The sequence below is a fragment of the Acomys russatus genome, chromosome 14 (assembly GCF_903995435.1).
Source record: "Acomys russatus chromosome 14, mAcoRus1.1, whole genome shotgun sequence".
NCBI classification, from domain to species: Eukaryota; Metazoa; Chordata; class Mammalia; order Rodentia; family Muridae; genus Acomys; species Acomys russatus.
Window position 1 is genome coordinate 54,605,766 of NC_067150.1, and position 25,533 is coordinate 54,631,298.

At 39.4% G+C, this 25,533-nt stretch overlaps 1 protein-coding gene across 1 annotated transcript in view; it reads right to left on the reverse strand.

Annotated features, from left to right (window-relative positions):
• Positions 1-875: 875 nt before the first annotated feature.
• The window catches only part of Iqch (IQ motif containing H), a 189,672-nt gene continuing 165,014 nt past the window's right edge, over positions 876-25,533 (reverse strand). The window contains exons 19-22 of the mRNA XM_051155744.1: positions 23,642-23,764; positions 8,285-8,346; positions 4,007-4,115; positions 876-1,010 (exon numbers count right to left, since the gene is read on the reverse strand). Coding sequence (XP_051011701.1) covers positions 876-1,010; positions 4,007-4,115; positions 8,285-8,346; positions 23,642-23,764 — 429 coding nt within the window. The remainder of the gene's footprint in view (positions 1,011-4,006; positions 4,116-8,284; positions 8,347-23,641; positions 23,765-25,533) is intronic.

The following is a 25,533-nucleotide window of genomic DNA, read 5'->3' on the forward strand; positions in this document are numbered from 1 at the left end:
TATGTGTAAGTGGTTTTTATAAATGTGAAGTTTGGTCTTTAAGACTGTGTGTGATTTTGGTGTGGTACCTTGCCTATTTTATCTTTCAATAAAGTTGGCAAATATAGAAATATTTTTAGACAGTTATGAAGCAAAGGCTGAGAATGGCAGCACTGCTTAACTTCAGCTATTTGCCCTTTAAAAGGTACAGTTAAATTCAGCTTGTAAAAATCCTACTGTTGTATATAGAAAACTAGCACCAGGGATTTTCATTGAAGCCAGGGGCTTCAGTTACACTGTCTTAAACTAAGAGCAGATACTGCCACCTAGATACATTCCGATGCCACGGTTAACTTCACGTTGGCTTTTCCTACTCTGTGAAAGCAAGAACAAATAATAAGTGCTTGGTACAATGTAAACAGAATAGATGATTTAAAAAAATCATTTAAAACCGATTTAATTGTTTTGGGGAAAAGAAGACACTTATGTTTTGACAAATAGTGATAACTATGGTTTATTGAGTGTTTTAAATACAGAAGCTAAGTGACTCTTGGGGACAGAAGAAAACTTATAAAACACAAGAAAGCAAGAATGACACAGTACGGAACACATGGAGAAGTAGACGTAGGGGTGAGCCAACGGCTTCCTTCTGATCTTTTTTCCTGAAGCCACTTTGCGAAGAGGACAGGATTGCTTACCACTCACAAGTGGAAACACCAGTAGGTTTTAGTTTAATGAGTAAAATAACACCACATAACAAACAAGATTTTAAAGACTATAAATTACAACTTGTTCTGATTTACGTCTTGGAAAATAAGGCAGACTAACTTCCCTATTTGTGCACAGAACAGCAAAAGAAAACGTTGTTCTTTCTTGCTCTAGACAGGTACCCAAGGTCACATTGCATCTATGTGCATCTCAGCAGGGTCATACAGCCTATCCGCATTTCCTTTGGTCTGTTTTTCTCCTTCAAATCGCATTTTATTTTCCTCTGTTACTCCTAAAATGGTTTCAATATCAGCAATGGTAGCCTGTGAATACCAGTAAAAACAATTATTACTTTAAAGACTTCTTACAACACCCACCCCTCAAACATTTATCCTTTTTTTAGAGTTCAGTGTGGTTTAAAACCCTCTACTCAAAATCTGTTTCACTTGCTGGTACCCTTCTACACACCACTGATTGTTAGACTTGTTGATGTCAGGTAAAAAAATGAGCTGGAACTCAAAAGTTTTATGTCTTAGAATTTTTATGTACATTAAGTCTAACAATGAAAATATTAGGTTTATATTTTGCATATCTTCAGATTTTTAAAATTTTACTTTTCTAGTTAACTTGGTGTACTTAATAAGGAGCATTAATCCATGAAAGGTAAGAAAACCGATTCTTCAGTAGATAATTTAAGAAGTACTGGCCTAAGACAACAAAACTAGTAGTCTGAAAGAATTTATTTTCATTGTTTTCTGGCAGCAAAACTGACATCTTCTGATTTTACTTTCTATCTTCCTATTTCCCTTTATGTGTATTAAGGAATTAGCTACATAATATGAGACATTCTTTTTAATATAAAATTCAGTAGGCAAAAATACGATGTCATTCCATAGCTTCTTTATCACCCCAAATAGGAACCTGGTACCCATTAGCAGTTGTTCTGCCTTTCTTCCCTTTTACCCGGCCCTTGGCAACCACTGACCCATCTCCTGTCTATGGATTGGCTTGTTCACTTCATATAATGGAACTATACAGGACTTATCTGTCTATACCTGGTTTCTTTCACTTAGCACGATGTTTTCAACATGAATCCATGTTATAGTGCATACACACTGTCAGCACCTCATTCTTTTTATGGCTGAACAATATTCCACAGTATTTGAAATATTGTGGAATATTATCTGTTATTGTGGACATTATCTATTCAGATTCTTCACTTGTATACGCCTTTTATTATTGCACAATAAGAGTATTTTTATATATCCTGGATACTACAGATTTCTCAAATATATATTTTGCAAATATTTTTTACCATATTGTATGTTTTCTTTGATAAAATCCAAATAATTTGTTTTTACTTTAATTGTTCTGCTTTAGGCATCACAACTAATAAACCATAGCTAATGCAATGTCATGAAGATGTCCACCTATGTTCACTCCCAAGCATTTGATAGTTTTAACTCTTAAATTTTGGTTGTTGATCCATCTTAAGCACTTCTTGGGAAGGGTACCTTAGAGAAGTTCAACCTTATTATTTTTAGGTTTTGTTTGTTCCAACAGCTTACATTAATAAGACTATTTTTCTTCCACTGAATTGTTTTAGTGCCATTTTAGAAATTAATTGGTCATTAAGTATGAATTTCTGTTATCTCCATTTCTTCCTATTGTGCATACATACATGTGCAGTTTATTTAGTTCACAACTTTGGAGGTTGAAAGTCATAGATTGGGTACCTCTATTAATACAGCCGCTCACCACTTAGCTGCAACAGATCAGAACAGATGGCACCATGGGAACTTATTCAACAAGAAGAGATCTCATGGCAAGTCAGGAAGCCCAGAAAGTAGAGAGAGGCCAATCTTGTGTTTTTGCAAGGACTAAACAGTATTCTATGGGAATTTCATCAGTCTCTTCCAAATGAGATTTCCCCCAATAGATTCCCCCACTAGCTTCCAAGTTTTACCATGTCTCATATCATACTGGGAAACTGGAGACCAAGCTTCCATCACACGAGCGACTAGGACACACACTCAAGCTGCATCAAACCATTGCAGATCCTTTAGTAACGTGCACAGTGACACAGCAGTAGGGGTTGCATGGAGAGACACCTTCTTGGGCCCTACTATCCCAAGCCAAAGATTCTGGCTTTGTCAATTTGGATAGAACTCAGGAATCGGTTATCTTAGGAAGAATGAGAGTCTAGCATAGACTCCGGTAAAGAAACAAATTGCGTTTCAAAATTACTGATTTGTAAGTTCAAATTGACTTTGACTATTACTTGGTTTCTTAAAAGGTAGTAGTGGTCAGCAGCTAGAAAGGGTGGGCTTGTCCTTGGGCTTTAAGATTACACTGTGAAAGTTTGGAAACACCAGCTTGGTCTAACTTGTATATTTTAAAGAAAATAAGTTATTTTTATTTATTTATTTATGTCAAGTCATCTCAGTCATGGATATACAAAAATGATGCAGTCTTTTAGGTCTTAAATCACTTTGAAGAGAGAAGACATTGTTATTAAAGGAGTTAAACCCAACCCTAGCTTGAGTATTCAAAAAATAAATATATGTGTGTGTGTGTGTGTGTGTGTGTGTGTGTGTGTGTGTGTGTGTGTGTGTGTATATATATATATGAAGTTTTACTTGAGCTTTCTATTTAATAGAAAAGCAACATGTGATTTTCCAATTGAGTCCTTAAAACTTGCTTATTAGAGCCTGGCCATCTGCTCTCTTTAGTAGTCGTCTTCCTGCATTCTAGAACTCGGAGACTTTGGCTCTTTAGAGGCCATATAGAGGCTTTAAAAAGTTAATGGTGAAGGTCCACCCATCTTTGGAGAAATGAGGTAAGGGGATGACCCACATAGGTGCTGGGTTTTTTCTTCTGCTTCTCTTTAACACACAGTTCTTGGGTCTGAGAGTGTGGCTTTCGAAGCTAGGCTCCCCAGAAATCACTAGCCAGACATGTACTATGTGACGTACAGATAGGTGCATCATAAATTAGTTACAGTCTAGATTTTGGTTCCAGTGTGACGTTTCAGCTTCACCTCCAACATCAGAGAGCTCTGTTGTCTCTTGAGCCTGGCTTTCAAAATGGCAGCGAGTTAAAGCAAGTCTACTATATTTCAAAGAAAAAGTTTCAAACCATTAAATTTAACTAACGGGTTCAGTGGGAACCTTACAAAATTGACCCTGCTCATTGTAAAATATGTACTGCTTACAAGAAAAAAAAAAACATGGCTTAGCACTTGTTTACAATACAGCATGAGGTATTTTCAGCCCTTGTATAGAAATTAACCAGGATCGTTAGTTAATTAACACCTCACCTTAAAATTGGTCTCGCCTTGCATATTAGGTGCTGATATTTCTTGATGGATGATGAAGAGATTGCGAGCAAAGGTCATGAGGACCCCCTGGAGATCCACACCGATTGTTCTGTTAATGATATCCAAACAAATGAGTTTACCAGCAATTCTCCTCACATGCTTAAAAACAATCGCCCTCTCATTTGTACGGCTGGTGATGGAATTTAATGAGTATTTTCAATCTCACAAGGTGGCAATCTTCAGGGAGATATGAAAGATGAGGCTCCATTTTAACTTGTCAACAGAAAGGATTTGTGTAATAAATATTTTTTATTAATCAACAGCAGAATATAGCACTAGGCTCAGTCGTTTCTAGTAAAAAGCTACTACTAAGCTAGGACAGCAGTGCTGATTTTGAAAAGAATCGTTGCTAAGTGTCATTCATGTCTAACACTTTTCTGCTTTGTAGAGACGTTCGTATCTCTGGTTTCTGGAAGCTTGTCTGAGTTTTATTTTCTATTTCATGTGAACAAGTAATTTCTGCTACTTATGAGTAGCTCATGTTCAAAGATACTTGTCCCTATTCATCAACAGCTGCTGTTATTCTACACCATTTATACCAAGGAGAACATGTCACACAAGTAGATTATTACTTTGTGTTTTAACGGGAGAAAATTCAGAGAACTTCCTAGCTATTTTTTAAACCTTACCAAAGGGAAAGCAAAGCCAGTTAAGTGTATGGGTTGTTATTATTTCATATAGAGTTTCAGTCTGTAGCCCTGGCTGGACTGGAACTCACAGAGATCTGCCTGCAGTGTGCTGCGATTAAAGGCATGTACCACCATGTCTGGCATGAGTGGATTAATTTTTAATAAGTGTTACTTCCGAAGGGAGATAACATTTAAGAGAGATGCACCTTCGGTCATCTGCGAGAATAAAGACAAAGCTGGGACTGCTTCAACAGTCACTTCCTGAAAACATGCCCTGAAATCAAAGCTTCCTGGTTCTTAAAACTGGAGTTTGGTTGGGCTCTGTTTGTTTCTTTCTTTCGTCTTGCATCTGGCTAGCTATGTGGAAGCTACTTAACTCTAGTTTCTTCATTTCCTCTTTCCAGTAAATGACTTGGACTGAAACAGTGACTCTGGGCTTTTTGAGTTACATTCCCCAAATCCAAGGACAAGCCCACCCCTTATACAGACAACTATTAGAAAATACCTTTCTTTTAATAAAATAAACAAGTTGGGAGTGGTTGCACATGCCTTTAATCCTAGCACTTAGGAAGCAGAGACAGGCAAATCTGTGTGAGTTCCAGGCTGGCCTGGTCATGTTGCATAGTTCTAGGACAGTCAAGGCTACAAGCATACAAACAACAAAATAAGTAGTCAAAATCAACTCTAGACTGAGTAATTTTATAAAGTAATTTGTATTTTATTACCAGAGTTCATGTTAGACCCTGGGTTCTTAGGGCAACTGATTTCTGAGATCCACCAAGATTAACAAAACCAAGATCTGGGTTTGAGCGGCTAAGAATGTCTGTCTTCATTAAGCTCCTTAAGGCATTTCTCATGTATACATTAAAAATCAAGATCCATTTAAAAATTGTAGGCATATGCATGCATGTATGATATAGTCCACAAGAGTGTAATGCCTTCTTTCAGTTTTAGAATTGTGTTTATATTTCCCTTCCTTGGAATTTCTCCACCAATTCTGTGTCTTCCAGAGATACCCCAGAGTAAATGGAGTTGTGGTGAAGATATCCCAGAAAAGCCAAACCACACATGTCTGGTCTGTAGGGTCATCCCGTCTTGATCAGTCTCCCATGTTCCCTAAAAGGGTGACTGACTGGTGTTCTATACCTGGCATGACATGATTTCAGTAAAGCCAAACAAAGCTGGGCCATCTCCTTAACAGCCTCTTTGAAAGTTCTAGAGAAAACCAAGGATTCACTTTTCTTTTTCTGTGTAGGTTGCATAAAATGAGACTATCTCTTGGATACTTCCTTCTAAATAAGCTATTCTTAACTGACCATATTCACAGCTTAGTGCAATTCCTTTTGTGTAGCTGTCATTCTACACTTTGATTCAGGTACATACAAGTGACAATTGCAAGGACATCTGGAATCTTTTCTATAGTCAGAAAACTGAAATAAGCAAATTTTGTACAAACAAAAAGAATGTTGTACCTTAACTCACAAAAGTCTAATAATCTTTCCATAACTAAGGTCCCTCTGCAAAGCTGCCACTTACTGTAACTTTAGTGAACAAAAATCTAGGGTGAGGATCACTGGATAGATATAGATGACCTTCTTTGGGACCAAGACAAGTCACACATCTTCTCTAAGCCTGCTTGCCATCTATAACAATTACCAAAGTCCTTCCTTGCTCTAAAGTTTTGCAGTAAAGGATGAGTAAAGGAAGGGGCATACAATATAGCAGAAAAGGCAGTAGAATCTGGTCTATGTCAGTGGTGCTCTTTGAGTAGAACGTGTGAGCAACAATGACTTACTAGGAAGACACTGATAGGACCATTTCTGCTGCTGAAGCTGGGATGCAGGTTAAAGCATCCTTGCCTGAACTTTCAGGTGCAGGTGTATGGACAGCTGGTTGAGTTCCACTTGGTTTCCAGTCTGATTGTTTTTTCTGTGGGCCTCAGTATAAAATCTACCTTGTTGATAGGTCAGTTCGATGACTGGGGCCTTGTTTATGAAAGTCCTTATAGCTCTTAAATTCTATCATGGTTTTCTCTTGCCTAGTACTTCTAAGCCTAGGGGCCCACCTGCATAAATCTTTCTGTGGCCATTATATCAGAAGTTTTTATATGCCCTGCTTTTTTGTTGTTGTTGTTTTGTTTTTCGAGACAGGGTCTCTCTGTGTAGCCTTGGCTGTCCTGGACTCGCTTTGTAGACCAGGCTGGCCTCGAACTCACAGTGATCCGCCTGCCTCTGCCTCCCGAGTGCTGGGATTAAAGGCGTGCGCCACCATGCTCAGCCATATGCCCTGTTACTACTTCCCTATGCCACCTGTCAGTTTTGAGACACAGATCTTTCTCTTGACACTGCTGGTTCCTGTCACTTGCTGATGATCTTACTTCACTGTGATTTGCATCTCCCAAAGTGGCCTCATTTTTAAGATCCTATGGTCAGGTTCCCTCTTGATGACTTTCAGATTGTCTGTTTATTCACTGTAGTTGAGCTTTTGCTAGAGATGTGAGTGAGCTAGCTGCCTCAGATGACCTGTTCTACCCACCTGAATCCTAGGTCTGGATTTGGCCTACCTGGCTCCCTGCCTTGTCCCGTATGTATGAGAGTTTATCTAGTTGCAGCCCTAGGGCAGCTTATCTTCTTGTCTTTCGTAGTTTACCTTTCATGCCAGCTGGTGGACAGTAAGAGTTCATATCTCTGTGTTCTCATTTCTAGTTTTTGTAAGTTCCTGAGCTTTTAAAAAACATACTTGGAGCTTGCATCTTTTCCATTTAATTAGACTTCCACTCTGGAAAATACTATTTTTTTTATTAGCTTGCCAACATCAAATCCAATTGGCTGCTTTGTTTGCCTAGTCACAGTAATTGCCTTGTTGCCTTTGCCCTGCAGCTGCCCTAGCATCACGCTGGCACATCTGGAGAGTGTAAGCAACTAGGTTAGGGCTCAGAGCAAGGAGGGAACTGAGGGACAAGATATTTAATGGGAAGCAAAAGGCAGCTCCTTTCTTGGCCCCTGTTATTCTAGATATAAATACTGAGCAGATGAAATGAAAGCATGTTTGTGTGGATATTATATTCCTGGTACCACAGCACTAGATTAAACTGTAGCCACACTCAACTCCAAAGGGGAAGAAACAGCATTTCTGTAATGCAAACGCATCAATGCAGGTAAATGGCTCTGCCATGAGGACTCTGCTCAGCATACACATTCCCTGAGAAGATTGCATCAAAGTCCAAGCTGGCTCCAGCCCTACTTTTTGGAAGAACATCCACCCAGTTCAGCAGAGCATGTTTCAAGGCATGCCAGAACGACAACTAGCTTATCATGGGAGTTGGCTCTTTTGAATAAGACGTGAGCCTCGCATGCACATAAGCTTATGTTAAATGTGGACTCCTACCTGATAATTGTGGTCAGCTATATCTAAAACCTGACACCAACATTTACAGGCACTTTTGTGAAGTACTTCAGGTTCTAAATAAAACAAGGTAGACTTCTGATAAATCAGCATGCTGATTAAAATTCAAGAGAAACACTAATCTTGTTGATTGTTACAATTTTTTTTTAGCTTATTACATCTAATAGACATACTTTATACTTACAACATGCCCAATTTGTATCTTTTCAGAGTTTCATATAGTATAAAAACAGTTCCTTGTCTGTCCTGTAAGGTTTCAGTGAGAAGAAAACAAATAGCGTATTTATATAGGAAACAAGGACAACATATTCTACCTCAGGTGACAAGACGGACCAGAATCGAAATCTAGAGCTACCGTTAAGTGCCATTTAAGGGTGCTGCCTCCAGAAAATGGAAGCATGGCCCTTATATTTAGTACAAATCTTTTATTTATCAGAATCATCTATTGCACCTATTAAGACAGCATCTTCACAGGCATCATCCAAGCTCAGAAGCCTTGGACTTGTCTTTATGTCCTTCTTGGCTGATTATTACATCAAAAATTGAAAACCACTGTTATAAGAGCAATCCACAAAAAAAAAGAAAGAAAAAGCAAAAGGTGTGTGTGTGTGTGTGTGTGTGTGTGTGTGTGTGTGTGTGTGTGTTTAAGAATTTGAGGGTGAGGGAGATAGCTCAAGTGGTTAAGTGCCTACCTTATAAGCGCAAGGATCAGAGGTTGGTATCAAGAACACACATATTGTAAAAGCTGATTGAAGGGACATACTTAAGACCCTAGCACTGGGAGATGGAGACAAGTTGATTGATCCCGGGGCTTGCTGGCCAGCCAGCCCAGCCTAATTGGTGAGTTCGAGGTTAGTGAGTAACTGAGGAATGACAGCAAGGTTGTTCTCTGTCTACCACAGGCATATGCCCACACATGCACATGTATGTAACTACGTGCACACAAATGAGCATGTATATATGTATATACACAATGAATTTGAGTTTCACTGGGAAATCACATGTATATCCTACTACCGTATCACACAGATTTTGTAAGACATTTATAGCTCTGTAAGTGACAGCTTGAGATACTTACTGTCTGTGCTGGTTTGATGGAGAATGGTCCCCATAGACTCATGTGTTTGAATGCTTGGTTCCCAGTTGGTGTAACTGTTTTGGGAAGGATTATGGGGTGTGGCCTTGTTGGAGGAGGTATGTCACTGGAGATGGGATTTGAGCTCTGTCTGTCTCTGTTTCACTCTCTCTGTGTCTCTGTCTGTCTCTCTCTGTCTGTCTCTCTCTCTCTCTCTCCTCTCTCAGTCTCTCTCTCTCTCTCTCTCTCTCTCTCTCTCTCTCTCCTTCCTGCTTATGGGTCAGAGGTTGGAAGAGGTATGTATTTTTGGTTGTGAGTCCAGCCTTTAACAGCTGAGCCAGTTAGTTCTCCAGCCCTTGGGAGAGGTATGTAATGGGGGTGGATTTTGAAGTTTCAAAAGCCCATGCCAGGCCCAGTCTCTCCCTCTCTCTGCCTCATGTTTGTGGATCAGGTGTAAGCTCTCTGCTGCTGCTTTCACCATCATGCTGTTTACCAAACTACCATACTCTCCACCATGATGGCCATGGACTCACGCTCTGAAACTGTAAGCAAACCCCAATTAAATGCTTTCTTCCATAAGTGTCCTTGGTCATGGCATCTCTTCACAGAAATAGAACAGTAACTAAAACAAATACATAGTTTAAATAGAAGTTTAGCTTTTAATGACTGCAACATTCAAAAGTTTAGTACAGAGTTTGAGAGATAGATGGCTCAGTGGTTAAGAATGTATTCTGTTCTTGCAGGAAGCCTTAATTCTGTCCACAGCACTCACATCTGACAGCTCACAACTGTCTATAACTCCAGCCCCAGGGGATCAAGGCTATTCTCTAGCCTGTGAGGGCACCTGCATCAGGATTATATGCCCCCCACAAGAACATACTCCCACACAGACACAGACACAAATACACAAAATTACTACACTCACCAGGAACATACCCATATAGACACAGACACGCGTATACATAATTAGAAGTACATCTGGGAACTCAGCTTAGTTCTTTGCCACCTGCCCTCTCCGCCTCCTCTTCCAGATCATCTCCATTCCTGTCTGGCAGCTGCTGGCCCACCACAGAAGCAGTCTCTATCAAGGACTGCACAGGCGCCACATTTGTATGGGATCCAGAGAATGCAACGTCAACCAAAGTATGGAACATTTACCCGGCAAAGACAATACTAGATACAGACACCAAGAAACAGCTTAAACAACTCCAGCTGGGCGTGGTGGAGCACACCTGTAATCCCGGCACTTGGGGAGGCAGAGGCAGGCAGATCTCTGTGAGTTTAAGGCAAGCCTCATCTACAAAGTGAGTCTAGGACAGCCAAGGCTACACAGAGATACCAAAACCAAAACCAAATAACAAAACCAACAAAACAAAACAAACAAACAAACAAAAAAACCCAGTTACCCAAATCTCAAATTCTGGAGCTCAATAACATCATAAGTCAAATAGACCTAGTCAACATTTACAGAGACTTCCACAAAAGAACAAAAGAATATACTTTTTTCTTAGCAGCTCTTGGAACTTTCTCTAAAATTGACCACATGCTTGCATACAAAGCAAGTCTCAACAGATATAAGAACACTGAAATAACACCATCCTGTCTGATCACCGTGGATTAAAACTAGATAGCACCAACAATAGAAACAAAAGAAAGTATACAAACTTTATGGAAATTGAATAACTCACTGCGGAATGAAAAATGAGTCAACACAGAAATCAAGAAGCACACTAAAAACTTTAGAATTGAATGAAAATGAAAACATCATACCCAAACCTTTGGGACACAGTGAATGTAGAATGAATTCATAACACTAAATGACTAGACTAAAAAAAAAAGAGAGCTGGATGGTGATGGTGCACACCTTTAATCCTAGCACCCAGGAGGCAGAAGCAGAAGGATCTCTGAGTTTATGGCTAGCCTGGTCTATAGAGTGAGTTCCAGGACAGCCAGGCTACACAGAGAAACCTTGTCTCAAAACAAAAACAACAACAATAATAATAAAGTGGGGAGATTTTCTGCTAGTAACTTAGAGACACACCTGAAAGATAAATAACAACATGAAGAAATAACACCCCAAAAGCATAGACATTAAAAAATAATCAAACTCAGGGCTGAAATCAATGAAATAGAAACAAACAAGCAACACAAAGACTCAATGAAACAAATAGTTGACTCTGTGAGAAAATCAACAGGATTGACAGACCTTTACTCAAATTAACTAAAAGACAGTGGAGATCTAAATTAATAAAATTAGAGATGAAAGGAAGGATATTACTACAGACACTGAGGAAATGAAGAGAATCTTGAGTACATACTTTTAAAATCTATATTCCACTAAACTGGAAAACTTAAGTCAGTGACTGTCTTGAGATACGTAACTTACCAAGGTTAAATCGAGATCAAATAAGCAATTTAAACAGACCTGTAACCCCTAATGAAATAGAAAATTGTAATTAAAAGTCTCACAACCAAAACAAACAAACAAACACCAAAGGCCAGATAGATTTAGTGCAGCATTCTCCCAAACCTTCAAAGAAGAATTAATATTAATACCCCTTAAATTATTTTACAAAATAGAAACCAAAGGCATCTTTCATTAATTCTTATGAGATCATTATTATCCTGATACCAAAATCACACAAAATAAAACAACCCAACAATAAAATACAATATTATACCAATATTTCTTATGAATATAGATGTAAAAATTCTCAATAAAATACTTTCAAACTGAATCCAAGAACACATAAAAAATTGATGACTGTGATCAAATTGGTTTCATTCCAGAGATGCAGGATGGTTCAACATATATAAATTAATAAAACATGGTCCACCACATAAACAGACTGAAAGATGAAAATCATATAATTATCACATTAGATTCAGAAAAAAGATCTTTGACAAAATACAGCATCTTTTCATTATAAAAGTCCTGGAATGACTAGGGATAAAAGGGATAAGGCTCAATAGGGAAATTTACAGTAAGCCTGCAGCCAACATCGACCTAAGCAGAGAGGGACTTGAAGCAAGTCCACTACAATCAGAGCAAGACAAGAATGCTCATTTTCTCCACACCTATTCAATATAGCACTTGGAGGCTTAGCTAGGATAATACGACAAGTGAAGAAGCTCAAGGGGATCCAAATAAGAAAGGAAGAAGTCAAAGTATCTTTATTTACAGATGATATAATATTTTTATTTTTTAGATGATATAATTTTTATACATAAAAGACCTTAAAAGCTCCACCAGAAAATGTTCTATATCTAATAAACACTTTCAGCAAAGTAGAAGATACAAAATTAACACTCAAAAGTCAGTAGCCTTCCTATATACAAATGACAAACAGACTGAGAAAGAAATCAGGGAAACAGTAGTACCTTTTACAATAGACACACACACATTCACATACACACACACACACACACACACACACACACACAACAAAACAAACAAACAAACTTGGAATAACTCGAACCAAGAAAGTGGAAGTCTTGTACAAAATCGTTAAGACATTAAAGAAATTGAAAAAGACTCTAGAAGATGGAAAGATCTCCCATCCTCATGGTTATGTACAATTAATAGAGTGAAAATAGCCACCCTACCCAAGGTAATCCCCGTTAAACACAATCCCCATAAAAATTCCAACACAATTCTTTACAGAAATTTGAAAGAATAAATTTTATATTCATATGGAAATTCAAAACATCACAATAGCTAAAAACAATTCTGAATAATAAAAGAACAGCTGGAGGTATCACCATCCCAGCTCTCAAGTTGTACTACAGAGCTATAATAGTAAAAACACCATGGTTACTGGCATTAAAAACACACACGTTCATCACTGGACTAAAATTGAAGACCCAGGTTGTAAATCTACATCCATGATTTTGAGAAGCTAAAAATATACACTAGGGAAAAAAACAGCATCTCCAACAAATGGTTCTGGCTTATGACTCCTTGTAGAAAAATGCAAATATTTATCACCCTGCACAAAACTCAACTCCAAATGGACTGAGGACATCAACATAAGACCAGATACCCTGTATCTGGTAAAATAGAAAGTGGGGAATAGGGTTAAATTCATCAGCAAAGGAAGAGACTTTCTGAACAGGACACTGATAGGGCAGGTTGTAAGTCCAACAATTAATAGATGGGACCTCATTAAGATAAAAAGCTTCTGTTTGGCAAAGCACAAGATCATTCAGGCAAAGCTGCAGCCTACAGAATGGGAAAAGATATTTTTTCAGTCAGACATCTGATAGAGGTTTAATATCTAAAATACAAAGAATTTTAAAAATCTTGAGCTAAAAGAAACAACCCAATATAAAAATGGGGTATAGACCTAAGTAGAAAGTTCTCAAAAGGTGAAACACAAATGGCCATGAAACATTTAAATTCTCAGCATCCTTAGTCATCAGAGAAATGCAAATTAAAGCTACTTTGAGATTTTATCTTATTCCAGTGGGGAGGGGGGAAGATCATGAGAGCCAGAGGTAATGGATGACACCAATGAAACACCGTCTTCTAGACGCAACAGGACTCACATATGAATAGGAGTGCGTGTATGAGCTCACAGACTGTGGCCACAAGCAGAGAGCCTGCACAGCTTCATGTCAGAGAGGGTCCCAACACTGGGAATGGGGCGCGGACATGGACTCCTACTCCCAACCAAGAAGGTTGTCTACAATTGACAGCAGCTGGCGAAGGAATGGCACTGGGTATATTCCGCACATGGTGGTGCAAGCCCCATTCCCAGAAGTAGTTGGTCAGTACAAAATGAGCTCAATGGCACTTTTATAGACTTTTTCTCTTATTTTGATTGTTTGGGCACTTTTTTTGGTCTTATCAATCTTTTGTTTGTCTATTTTGATTTTCTTTTTTCTGGAGGTTTTGGTGGATTTTTCTGTGTGTTTATTTTTTTTCTTTTTTCTTTGTCTGATTTTGAGAGAAAGGGCGAGGGGGAGAGAGAGAGAGAGAGAGAGAGAGAGAGAGAGAGAGAGAGAGAGAGAGAGAGAGAGGAACATAAAGTTGAGTGGGTAGATGGGAAGGATTTGGAAGGAATTGGGGAAGGGAAAGACCATGATCAAAATATATTGTATAAAAAGTCTTCCAACAAAAAGTTAAATAAATGTAAAAACATGTTTACTACCAACATGCAAATATCTCAATAGTTTTATGCTGATCATGTTGAGATGAAATATTTTAATATATCAGGATATATATTAAAATTAATATATTGCCTTACCTACTTTTTCACATTTAACAACTGTTGTGAAACAAATGTAATGGTATCTGTGTCTCACATATTTTTACTGGCACTGCTGTTCTGGGGCTTTATTATTGTCATTACGAGTATAGCAAATCACTTCAAATAAGCAGGGTACACTTCAGAATTTTATTTCTCCCTCTGATCAAATAAGTTCATGTTACCTGGAATGTAATTCCTAATCAGAAAACGTTTGCTGATTTGTCATTCCAAGGTTTTGTGAGATATTGATTTTATCCCAATTTTCTTGGAATTAAATGCTTAGGTGACAGAGCTTTTCTTCCATAGTTTAAAAGTATGGTTCAATCATTGTGCCCCTTCTGGGGGTCCTATTGACAATACAATAGTTCTACCAGAGCAATAACCAGACAAATGATGGCTATTTTGTTTTTACCTACTTCTACAATTTTATCTTTCTTTTAATCTTCAAAGCTGAAAGGAGTTCCCAGGTGTGGCTGTTTTTAAATGTATCTTGTCTATCATTTGCAGTGTTTGTTAAATGTATAATTTGATATAATTCACCACTTTTGGAAAGTTATGTCAGTATTTATTTTTAAAGTTTTATCTTCTCTTAAGACACTAAATGTATGCATGTTACAGGTTTTTGTCCCATTTTCCACATATTGCCAATTCCTTTTTGTGTGCTCATTATTTTCTGTGTAATTTCCCACTGTATTTCCCACTGACCCGTTTTCTAGTTCAATAACCATTTTGCTCTGTTGTTTTCCCTATTACATTAATGTATAAAATTTCTAATGTCAACTTTTTTTTCAAGACAGGGTTTCTCTGTGTAGCCTTGGCTGTCCTAGACTCACTTTGTAGACCAGGCTGGCCTCGAACTCACAGCGATCCACCTGCCTCTGCCTCCCGAGTGCTGGGATTAAAGGCGTGCGCCACCACGCCCGGCTTAGTGTCAACTTTTTGTGGCAGGTTTTAGTTCTGTAATTTTCACTTCCTAAAATCAGATTCAGGGCTTCAATGAAATTACCTTGTTATTCGAAAAACTATGCTCTTATTTTCCTCTATTTTCTTGAATATTAATCATAGTTATTTTAGAGTCTCTGTCTGATAACTTCAATATTTGGAGCACTTATGGACACTTTCTGTTTTTCTATTTGCTTTCAGTTCTTTGGTCCTATCTTTTAGTATGTCTTATGATTTTTATTGGATTCTGGTATCTTAGAAAATTGCAGAGGCTATAGATGGTGTTCTTGGTCAACATGGTGGATTCTGAGTAATTATTGTTTTCTCAGAGCACGGGCAATTCATCTGGGTATACCAAGGGCAGAGTTTAGACTGCAGTTCCCCCTCTTCTTTGTGTTTGGTCTTTTCTTCTAGGCAATTCCCCGTACTCTCATCATCTTTTTGAAGTTCCCACTGAAAACTTGGGAGTGTTTATTAGGATCTTTCCAGCTTAGCAGCCTGGGAACTCTGCTCCCCAGTACCTCATGGTTTTGTAAAATCCTTGCCAGATCTTTAGCCTTCCAGCTCCTCATTGTATTAGGTTTCGGGAGCCTTGAGTTATTCTTTCCCAGGGCTTCCAGTGATTTAAATGGCACCTGTACACAGAGTGTTAGCTTCTTCTTTGTCATTCAGTATCTTTGCATAAGGAGTTTTGGCTGGAAAGTACCAAACCGCTTGACCATCCTGAACCCACCCTTTCTCTCTTTATGTAAGATTGTGATTTCTGTTTGGATCTATTGCTTTCAAAGCAAAGCAAAGCAAAATATCCTCCTACCAAAAAACCTGGGCTAAATTTATCAGTCTTTGTTTGCTTGTTTTTCGAGACACGGTTTGTCTTTGTAGCCTTGGCTATCTTGGACTCTATTTGTAAACCAGGCTAGCCTCAAACTTACAAAGATCCACCTGCTTCTCCCTCCCACAAGTATTGGGAGTAAAGGCATGCCACCACTACCCAGACAGTATTATTTTTAAGGACCATAGGTCTCCATGTATTGATTGATCAGTTGCTTGTGCTGGAACTGTCTTCAAAAAGTTGTTCTATATGTATTTGTTCAAATTTTACAATTCAGTTTTGATGATTAAATTGAATACAAAAGACAGAATGAGATCTCTTGGCATGGCAGGACATTAGTAACTCTCTAGGACAGTAAACCAGGAATTTTTTCAGCCTTCATCCAAAGGGAATACGAAAAACAAAAGACTTACTTAAAGTTGTTTGTCTTTAATATCCACAAAATGAGTATTTTATTTCACTTTTGAGAGATGTGAGGGCCTACACTTACACAGTACATCAGAGTGACTTTAATGTAGGTAGTTCCAGTCCACCTCCATGGCCGGTCTTAGTCTCTGGAAAGTGTTGCCTCTGGATATCAGATTCCTTATAGGTTTGGTTCAGCCCTGTCCCTAGGCCGGTCATTTAAATTAACTTTTAAAATTTGTTTATTATATCTTAAGCTTTCCTTTAAGATATTTAAAATTCGCTCCTGTATAAAACCCTTTTCAAACTAATTACTGGAAAAAGCATCATAAAAAAACAAAACAAGATTTTGCTATACAGACTTCCAAAGCAATTAACTTTTTTAAGCCTCAGCTTTCTCATCTGCAAAATCAAAGCAATGAAGATGAAACAAAAATATCTGAAAATATTTTACACAGCATAAAATGTTTAGAATAATGTTACAAGTGATTATGGATTGCCCATGGTGTCTTCAGATTAGGTCTGGGCCTCTTGATATGGAAAGGTATGAGCTAAAAAGTAGAAAATAGTTATCTGTTCAGCTTTTACCACTCAGACCCTGGCAGTAAAGGGACAAGGCCACTGCTGTAATTGCTCCATTTGGGAGGGAAAAGAATGCTACAAATGGACGACAGTCGACAGCAGTTCTGGATTCCCACTGGGCTCCTGTACTGTGTTGGGGAACTACTTCTCTAGCAGGGTGTTTCCATGAACTTACGGGGACCCTTGTAGATGTTGGGTTTTTGTTTGTTTTTTGTGGTTCTTGTTCGCCTTCAGACTATTCTTTTTCCATAATAATCTTTGGTCATATCTGAAGTGGACATTAGAGATTTTTTTCCTTTCTTTCTTTTTTTTTTTTTTTTTTTTTTTTTTTTGAGACAAGGTTTCTCTGTGTAGCCCTGAGTGTCCTGGAACTCAGGCTGGCCTCAAACTCACTGAGATCTGCCTGCCTCTGTCTCCTGAGTGCTGGGATTAAAGGCATGTGCCACCACCGCCCAGTTTAGAGATTATTTTTTACTTAGAATTTTTAATACTTTCTTATTCACTTACTCTTTGTGGATGGCTGAGTACCCAAAGGTTGTTTTAAATCTTACACAGGTACAGCCTCTTTCAATGCACATTAAAGTTTCTTTTAACTGTTGAATCCCCCTTTTTAAGAAATTACTTCAGGCTAGGGAGATGGCTCAGTTTATAAAGCACTTGCCTCACAACTATGAGGACCTGAGTTTGGATCCTCAGGGCCTGAGTAAAGAGCTGGGTGTGTGCGCCTATAATGCACACATTGGGAAATGGGAGACACAGATACGAGAATCCCTACACGTTCACAGTCAGCTAGCCTGGTGTGTGTGACAACATTCCAGGCTAATGAGTGACTCTGCCTCAGACAAAAAAGTAGAAGATGCCTGGGAACTGACACGGAGGCTATCCTGATTCCCACAAGTGGGCTGAGGAGATATGCACAGCACTCACTGGTGTACACACATGCAGCTCCAATTTCAGTCAGCTTCCACAACTGTATCTATAGTTCTTCCTGAATGTAGCTAAGTTTTCCTTTATTTCTTCGTTTTCTTGTTTCTGTGTTCCTCTCGGTCTCTCAATTGTAGGTGTCTTAAGCCTGCCGGGCTTTAGTAGGAGAACAAGAGCCTTTGTTTTTATGGAGCTAATCTTTCTATATTAAAACATTTGCTAGATTCTATAATCTTTGCTGCATCCTGAGGTCCATTCAGAGGTTTTAGTAGTTGGTTGTACTTGTAACTTTAATTTAATCCTTATTACAAGGCAGTTTTACTTTTTGTGTTTGTAAGAGCCCTTCAGTACTGTGCACGCCATTGTGCATGTGTGAAGGTTTAAGTACAACTCTGGTGTTGGTTGTCTCCTTTCACATTTCTATGGGTCACGGGGCCAAACTCAAGTTGTCAGGCCTCTGTGGCATGCACCGTTGAGCCATCTTGCCAGCTCCTTTCAGAATATTTTATACCTCCTTTTTGAAATGTAAAAACTCATCTTAGTTTTTCCAAGTTCCTAGAATCTGTTTATTTTCATTTCTGCTATATACTGCCTGCTACATTTAGTGGCTCAAATTTTTGTATTCTTTGACAAAGTAGTCAGGACGTTCAACATATAAACAGCTCTGTGTCTTCTAACTGCTTTATCAGTGCTGTGGACATATTAAGCCCTCTAAGTTGTCATAGGTGCCAATTTTGCCAAATACTTCATCACTTCACAACACGATTATTTCCATGTCTCTCATGTCACCCACTGTTTATCACCAAGTCGGTATCAAACTTGTAGGCTTTGTTTAGGGACACCTCTATTTTGGTACTAATTTCTGTGCCAATCAGGTAGGCTGGCTATGCTTCAGTATTTGAAAAACAATTGCTGGCTGTTTATAACAACCAAAGCTGCATTTCTTGTTTGCATTCTTCTTCCATATGGATAGCATGTGTCTCCTATCACTGTTGGTACCCTCAGACACCAGACTGTTACAGGGAGCTGTTGGAACAAGCTTCCATGTTTTTCCAAGGTAGTAAAGAGGATATGGCTACTCAGATGTTCTGCAAAGACATGGCATATTTCACGTTGGCTCATATCTCACTAGTCAAAACAACTTACATGGTTTTGTGGGGCTGCTGAGGAAGTGTAGTCTGCTATGTGCCTGGAAAGGACAGAGCCAGAATATTTGTAAATAACGTAATGCTTCCCACCATGGCATTATCTGGGCCACAGAAGATGATTGTTGCTGGCTGTAGGGCTGTTTAAGACCATGGCACACTGCCTGTGCATGTGTGATACCAGCCCCCTCACACTGTTGCAGAAAGTAAAAGTAATGATGCTTTTCTCTGTATGACTTGTGATACAACCTTATTTCATTAAAAAACCAATTGGGGCATTCTATAGCATTCCAGAAATATCTGAAATGAGACCCACCAAGTTACTTAGAAACTCACAAACGCATCTCTCCAACATTCTTCAAGAAAAAAATAAACTCATAGGATAATCTGACACTCCCCACACTCGATTTTGGGGGAAAAAAATCACTGAAATTCTGTGATAATAATGGGAAGAAAACCAAGCTGAATGAGGACTTCCTCGGCACTTCCTTTGGGAGCAGCAACAATAATGCATTGCTTATGTTGCTTGCTTTTCCTGGTAAGAGCCCCACTTTAAATCCAGCCAAAAGCAAAACCAGGTAGGAGAGGTTACACTTGGGTTTAGGTAAATGGCTTTCTTTATATTCTCAGTATAACCTAACGAGAGAATGAAGTCCTAGGGAGGCCAGTCTTACACACACTCCTTTGTAAGGTAGAGGCTGGCATAGGGACTGTGCAGCAGAGGTGGAGGCTTCTGCAGCTGAGGAAGAGGCGCTGAGGCAGAACATTTTCAAAATGGATCTCAGAACTCTCTCATTAGGCTGGCAATCACATTTCAGTTAAAAGGAAGCCATTTTTTAACAGGAAAAAGCCCACATGGGAGAGAGCTGTGCACAGTTATGGGTTCAAATACCTGTGCCATAACATTCTTCGCTGCATAGCCATGGGAAAACCTCACTGTGATAGAGTAGAAACAGCATGAAAAAGAAATGAGATGGGGGAGTGAAAAATGCTCATCCCGGTGGCCATCAAACAGTAAGTGCTCTAAAATCCTGGCCCATCATCCCCCTTCCTGAGAGAAGTCCATCAAGACAGCGAGGTAAGCCAGGAGTAGTGAAGAATTCCTATAGTAAAATTGGCAATAGTTCTACCTCAAGACCCAGCTATACCACTCCTGGGCACACACCCAAAAGATGCTCCACCATACAACAAGGACACTTGCTCAACTATGTTCATAGCAGCTTTATTTGTAATAGCCAGAAGTTAGAAACAACCTAGATGCCCCTCAAATGAAGAATGGATAAAGAAAATATGGTACATTTATACAATGGAATATTACTCAGCTATCAAAAACACTGGCATCATGAAATATGCAGGCAAATGGATGGAACTAGAAAAGATCATTCTGAGTGAGGTGACCCAGATCTAGAAAGACAAACACGGAATATACTCACTTATGAGTGGGTTTTAGCTATAAAGTACAGGATAACCATGCTACAAGCCACAGACCCAAACAAACGAAGGGTCCAAGGGAGGATTCTTGAATCTCACTGAGAAAGAAAATAAGATATCGGAGAGTGGGTTGGCAGGAGAACGGGATGGGTCCACTGTAGGGAGGGCGGCAGGAGAGAGAACTGGAACCAGTGTGGGAGGGTATCTCTGAGACAAGCTAGAAATCTAGGACAGTGGAAACTCCCAGGAGTCTGAGGGTGACCTAGCAAAAAGACTCCTAGCAATAGGGGATATGGAACAGGAAATGGCCACCTCCTGTAACCAGGCAGGACTTCTAATGGAGGGATGCGGATACCAACCCAGCCGCAAAACCTTAGACCCACGATTTGTTCCTGCCTATAAGAGGTGCAGGGATGAAGAGGGAGCAGAAAGTGAAGAAATAGCAACCAATGACTGGTCCACTTTGAGTCCGATGCCATGAGAGAGAGCCCATCTCTGACACTATTAATAATATTCTGCTATAATTGCAGACAGGAGGCTAGCATAGCTGTCATCTGAGGAGCTTCCCCAGCAGCTGATGAAAACAGATGTAGAGACCCACAGCCAAACATTAGGCAGAGCTAGGGGGATTTTATGGAAGAGGGAGGAAGGATTGAAAGAGCCAGAGAGGTTAAGGGCACCACAGGAAAACTAACATAATCAACAGAACACCTTAGGGGCTCACAGAGACTGAACCACTAACCAGACAGCATGCATGAGACAGACCTAGACCTCCTACACACATGTAACAGATGCACAGCTTGGTCCTCATGTGGGAGGTCTAACAGCAGGAGGAGGGGTTGTCTCTGACTCTGTTGCCTGCCTTTGGGTCCCTTTTCCCTAACTGGATGGCCTTGTTGTAGCCTCAGCAGAAGAAGATGTGCCCAGTCCTAGTACAACTTGACATGCCAAGGTGAGTTGACATCCATGGGTGGAGAAAGGGAATGCGGCATAGGAGGAGGGGACGTGAGAGGGACAGACTGCGAGGAAAGGATGGAGGAAGTTCCAGTTAGGATGTAAAGTTAATAAATAAATTAATGAATGAAAGAAAAAGAAGTGTAACTCATCACCCAAGATACAAAGGTGTAAATAACTCCTTAAGTTCCGGGCTTTATTTTTCTCAGAAGTATTATAACTCTAATTAAGTGCAAAGCCCTTAATGGAAGAATAAACACATTTCAGGTAGTAGAAAGTGATAAAGTATGCTTTGTTTGCAGCTTCTTTGAGACTTCTCTGCCAAATATGCTGATTCACAAAATGTATTGTTATGATGCTTTAGAAAAATAAGATAAAAAGATTAGCTACTTTGTGGTACATGGGAATGTTTCAATCCCACCAATATGGGACTATTTAATTCTGAAGGGATTGTGTGCAACAGATGTAACAATTACAGGTAAATCAGTTCATTCTGGCATTTTCATTCTTTCTGCATTTCATCAGATTTAATGTAATTTGCAAGGCAATATGAGCTCCATTATATATGTTTACACCAGCACATATCAGGACCACATGAGGCCAGAGGGCCACATGATCTTGACAGTAGTACCTAGGCAGCTTGCTGGAGTTGCCACAGGTCATCCAGGGCATTCTGTTCACAGTTGCTACTGTGATTAAGGTCTGAATGATTTTAAAGGATGCATAACAGTTGACCTTGAAAACAGCATTGGTTCTCAAGTAGTAAAACCCAGAATTCATAGACATTAGGGCTATGAATGTGGCTCAGTGGCAGGCTATTTACCTAAAATTAATAGATATTGAATTGTATCTCTACAAATCAAAACATTCAGTTAAGTTGCAACTGTATACTTACTTTGTCATTTTATGTGGGCAGTGAATTTCTTTTTATATTGTTGATGTGATATGTGGTTGGGTTTTCTCAAGTACAGTGTCTTAAGTAAGACATAGTGTCTTAGAGCAACCTGGAGTGTCAGAGATTTGAAAATATGTGTCCAAGTGGAAAATAAGACATTATTTCTCTAGAGTAACAATGAGTGTCTGGGCACAAACTGGAGGTCCTGGTTTAGGAATAAGATCTTGTAGTGCACATGCCCCCTGAAGCTACATTGGGATGGAGCAGCTGCACAGGGACTAAAATGGGGATACTGCCTCCCTCTTTAAAATATAATCAGAACTCCTTCCTGAGAGAAATCATCAAATATAAACAACAGGATGATAAGGACTTCATTTTGTTGTTCCCTAATTTGTATTTCAAACAAAACACTTATGTGACTATATTGGAAACAAGGCCTTTAAGGAAATGACTAAGTTGAATGACGTAATAAGAGTCCAGTCCTTTAGAGCTGGTGCCCTTATGCAAAAGACATCACCTCCCATGGTGTGTGTGTGTGTGTGTGTGTGTGTGTGTGTGTGTGTGTGTGTGTGTGTTAGGGACATAAGAAGAGGGCAGTCTACAAGCAAACAACTAGGTCCTCTTATGAGGAGCCAAATCTTCTACAAGTGGCTTGATCTTGGACTTCCACCCTCTGATTGTGAGAAAACAAATTCTCGCTGTTTAAGTCACTCTTTCAGTGCTGTCTGTTCTATTTGTCTGAGAAGACCAAGAGGCTATTTCTCAGCAAGCAGCAGTGGGTAGGCTTTGAAGGCCCAGGATGCATGCCTGCTGCAGGATCAAGACACGCCCCCAGGGTACTCCTAAATCTGGTAACTGGCCTGTTGCTCTGCGATGTGGTTGTTCAAGTCTAGAGAGGAAGGGAATTTTCCGGGACTAAGCACTGTCCCTGTGGAGCTGCTGTTGTTCAGGGGCCTGTCCTGCACGACACCTAAGCTTCCTCTGAATGTACTACCTCATCTTAAAAATCATCTCTCTGAAGGAGCAGCGGTTTGCTAGCCACCTAGCTCGTGCGCAGACCTGCTGGGCCCAGCTCTGAAGAACTATAACTACAACCACTCATACCTCGAGGTCATAGCCAATGCCATGGGCCTTACAAATCTGGAGAAAGACATAGTAGAAGACCAGCGAGAGATTGTGGTGCTTCAGCTGGGTGGTCATCACTGCGTAGCGACTGGTTTCTGATGCCTAAAAAGGCATAACTGAGAGTTAGACTCTGAAAATGTTTAAATCAAAATTTAACATTATAGCTATAGATTTGCAGAAAAATTGCTAACTAGCACGGAAGTGTTTACCCCACCATGGTTACTCTGCTATTAATATAGTACATTGCTTTGGAACATTTGTCATAACTAGAGACCCAAATTGCTACTTTACTATTTTTACCTACCGTAAGTTCATACTTCATTTAAATTTCATGAGTTTTCCCTATTTCTTCTTTCCTGTTTCAGGATCCCATCTTATATTTGGTGAGATATTATACTCAGCAATCTTATGTTCCTTATGTTCCTTGGGAGCTTTCACAGTTTTTCAGAGTTCCGTTTTTTTTTTTTTTTTTTTTTTTTAATGAACTTGACAATTTTGAGGAGTATTGGTTCATTTTTTCATAAAATTCCTATTGACTTGTTTTTTTCTGATTTTTTTTCTCATGATGGGACTGGAGTAGTGTGTTTTGAGAGAAAGAGGACACAAATATAAACCACAGTCTTTATCACCTCATACCCAGGGTCTATGCTATTGTGTTTTGGATGCTATTTCCTGAAAGTTGCCTGTTAAGGGATGATGCAGCATTATGAGGTAGGAGTCTGTGGAAGATCCTTAGGTCATTGGAGACATACCTCAAAAGTGATTGTAAGGATTTTAGTCTATAGTCTATTTTAGTCTCTATTTTACTTCTTGGTTCACAAAATGGTTTTATTCCACCATGCATCTTCTATTATTGTAATCTGTTACCCCCACTAGATGTCCAAAGAAATGGGCTAGTCCACCAAGAGTGGAACCTCCAAACTATAAGCTAAATAACCCTGTACCTTGAAGATTATTCTCTCAAAGCTGACCAACACATTATCAACATGACACAGTGTTGACAGTGCCAGCGAACTGTTCTCTTCTCCTACTACCCCTTATGGAAGTAAGCCACTGTGTGTTCACAAAAATCCCTTCTTCTAGAGAGAGCCGATTTTGGGGTTGGCTAACTGAATTTTCTGTTGGGAAATGGCTATTTCAAAAAAAAATGTTTTTACTAGCAGATATTAATTATACAGACAAATGGGTTTCATTATGGCGTTTTCATGTATGTATGCAATGAATTTCAGTTATACTCACCTATTACTCCTCGTTCCATCTCTCCTTCCTGATGACCGCTTCCCTCTTCCTAAGCGGCCCGTCCACTCTGCATGCCTTTCATTTGCTTTTGCATCCCTCAGTTGGAAGCTATCCCACAGACTGGCTATAGTAGGCCCAGAGAATTGTACTTTTATACGTTCTAAAACATTTACAATTTAATCTACACAAATTAAAATATTGAATGCTAGCAGCTTTGCAGCACTCCATTTGTAACATGTTATATTTGTTTTGGCCAGTGAGCTGTTCTTGTGAGGTAACTGGGAGTTTGGAGACCTGCACTCAGAGCCATGACCAACTTTAGGGTTATAAAAGATGAATGTTCCTGGCCCAGGTCTTGAGCTGGAGGGTCCCACAGGTGCTTGGACTTCCACAGCAATGTGAAACAGAAGTCAAAAGAAATGCTGGCACACAACTGGCTTTGGAGTTCCTGAAGATCTGTAGACAGATCTCAGGCTCTGTCTAGGAAGTATTGTGGGACTGGTTGAGTCCCATCAGAGAACAGATATCTTTACTCCTCCATAAGCCTTCTGCGTCTTTCTTCCTGCTCCCTCTTCCTTTCTGACACGTACATATGACCAAATTCTATAGTCATCTTTTATAATATGTCTCCC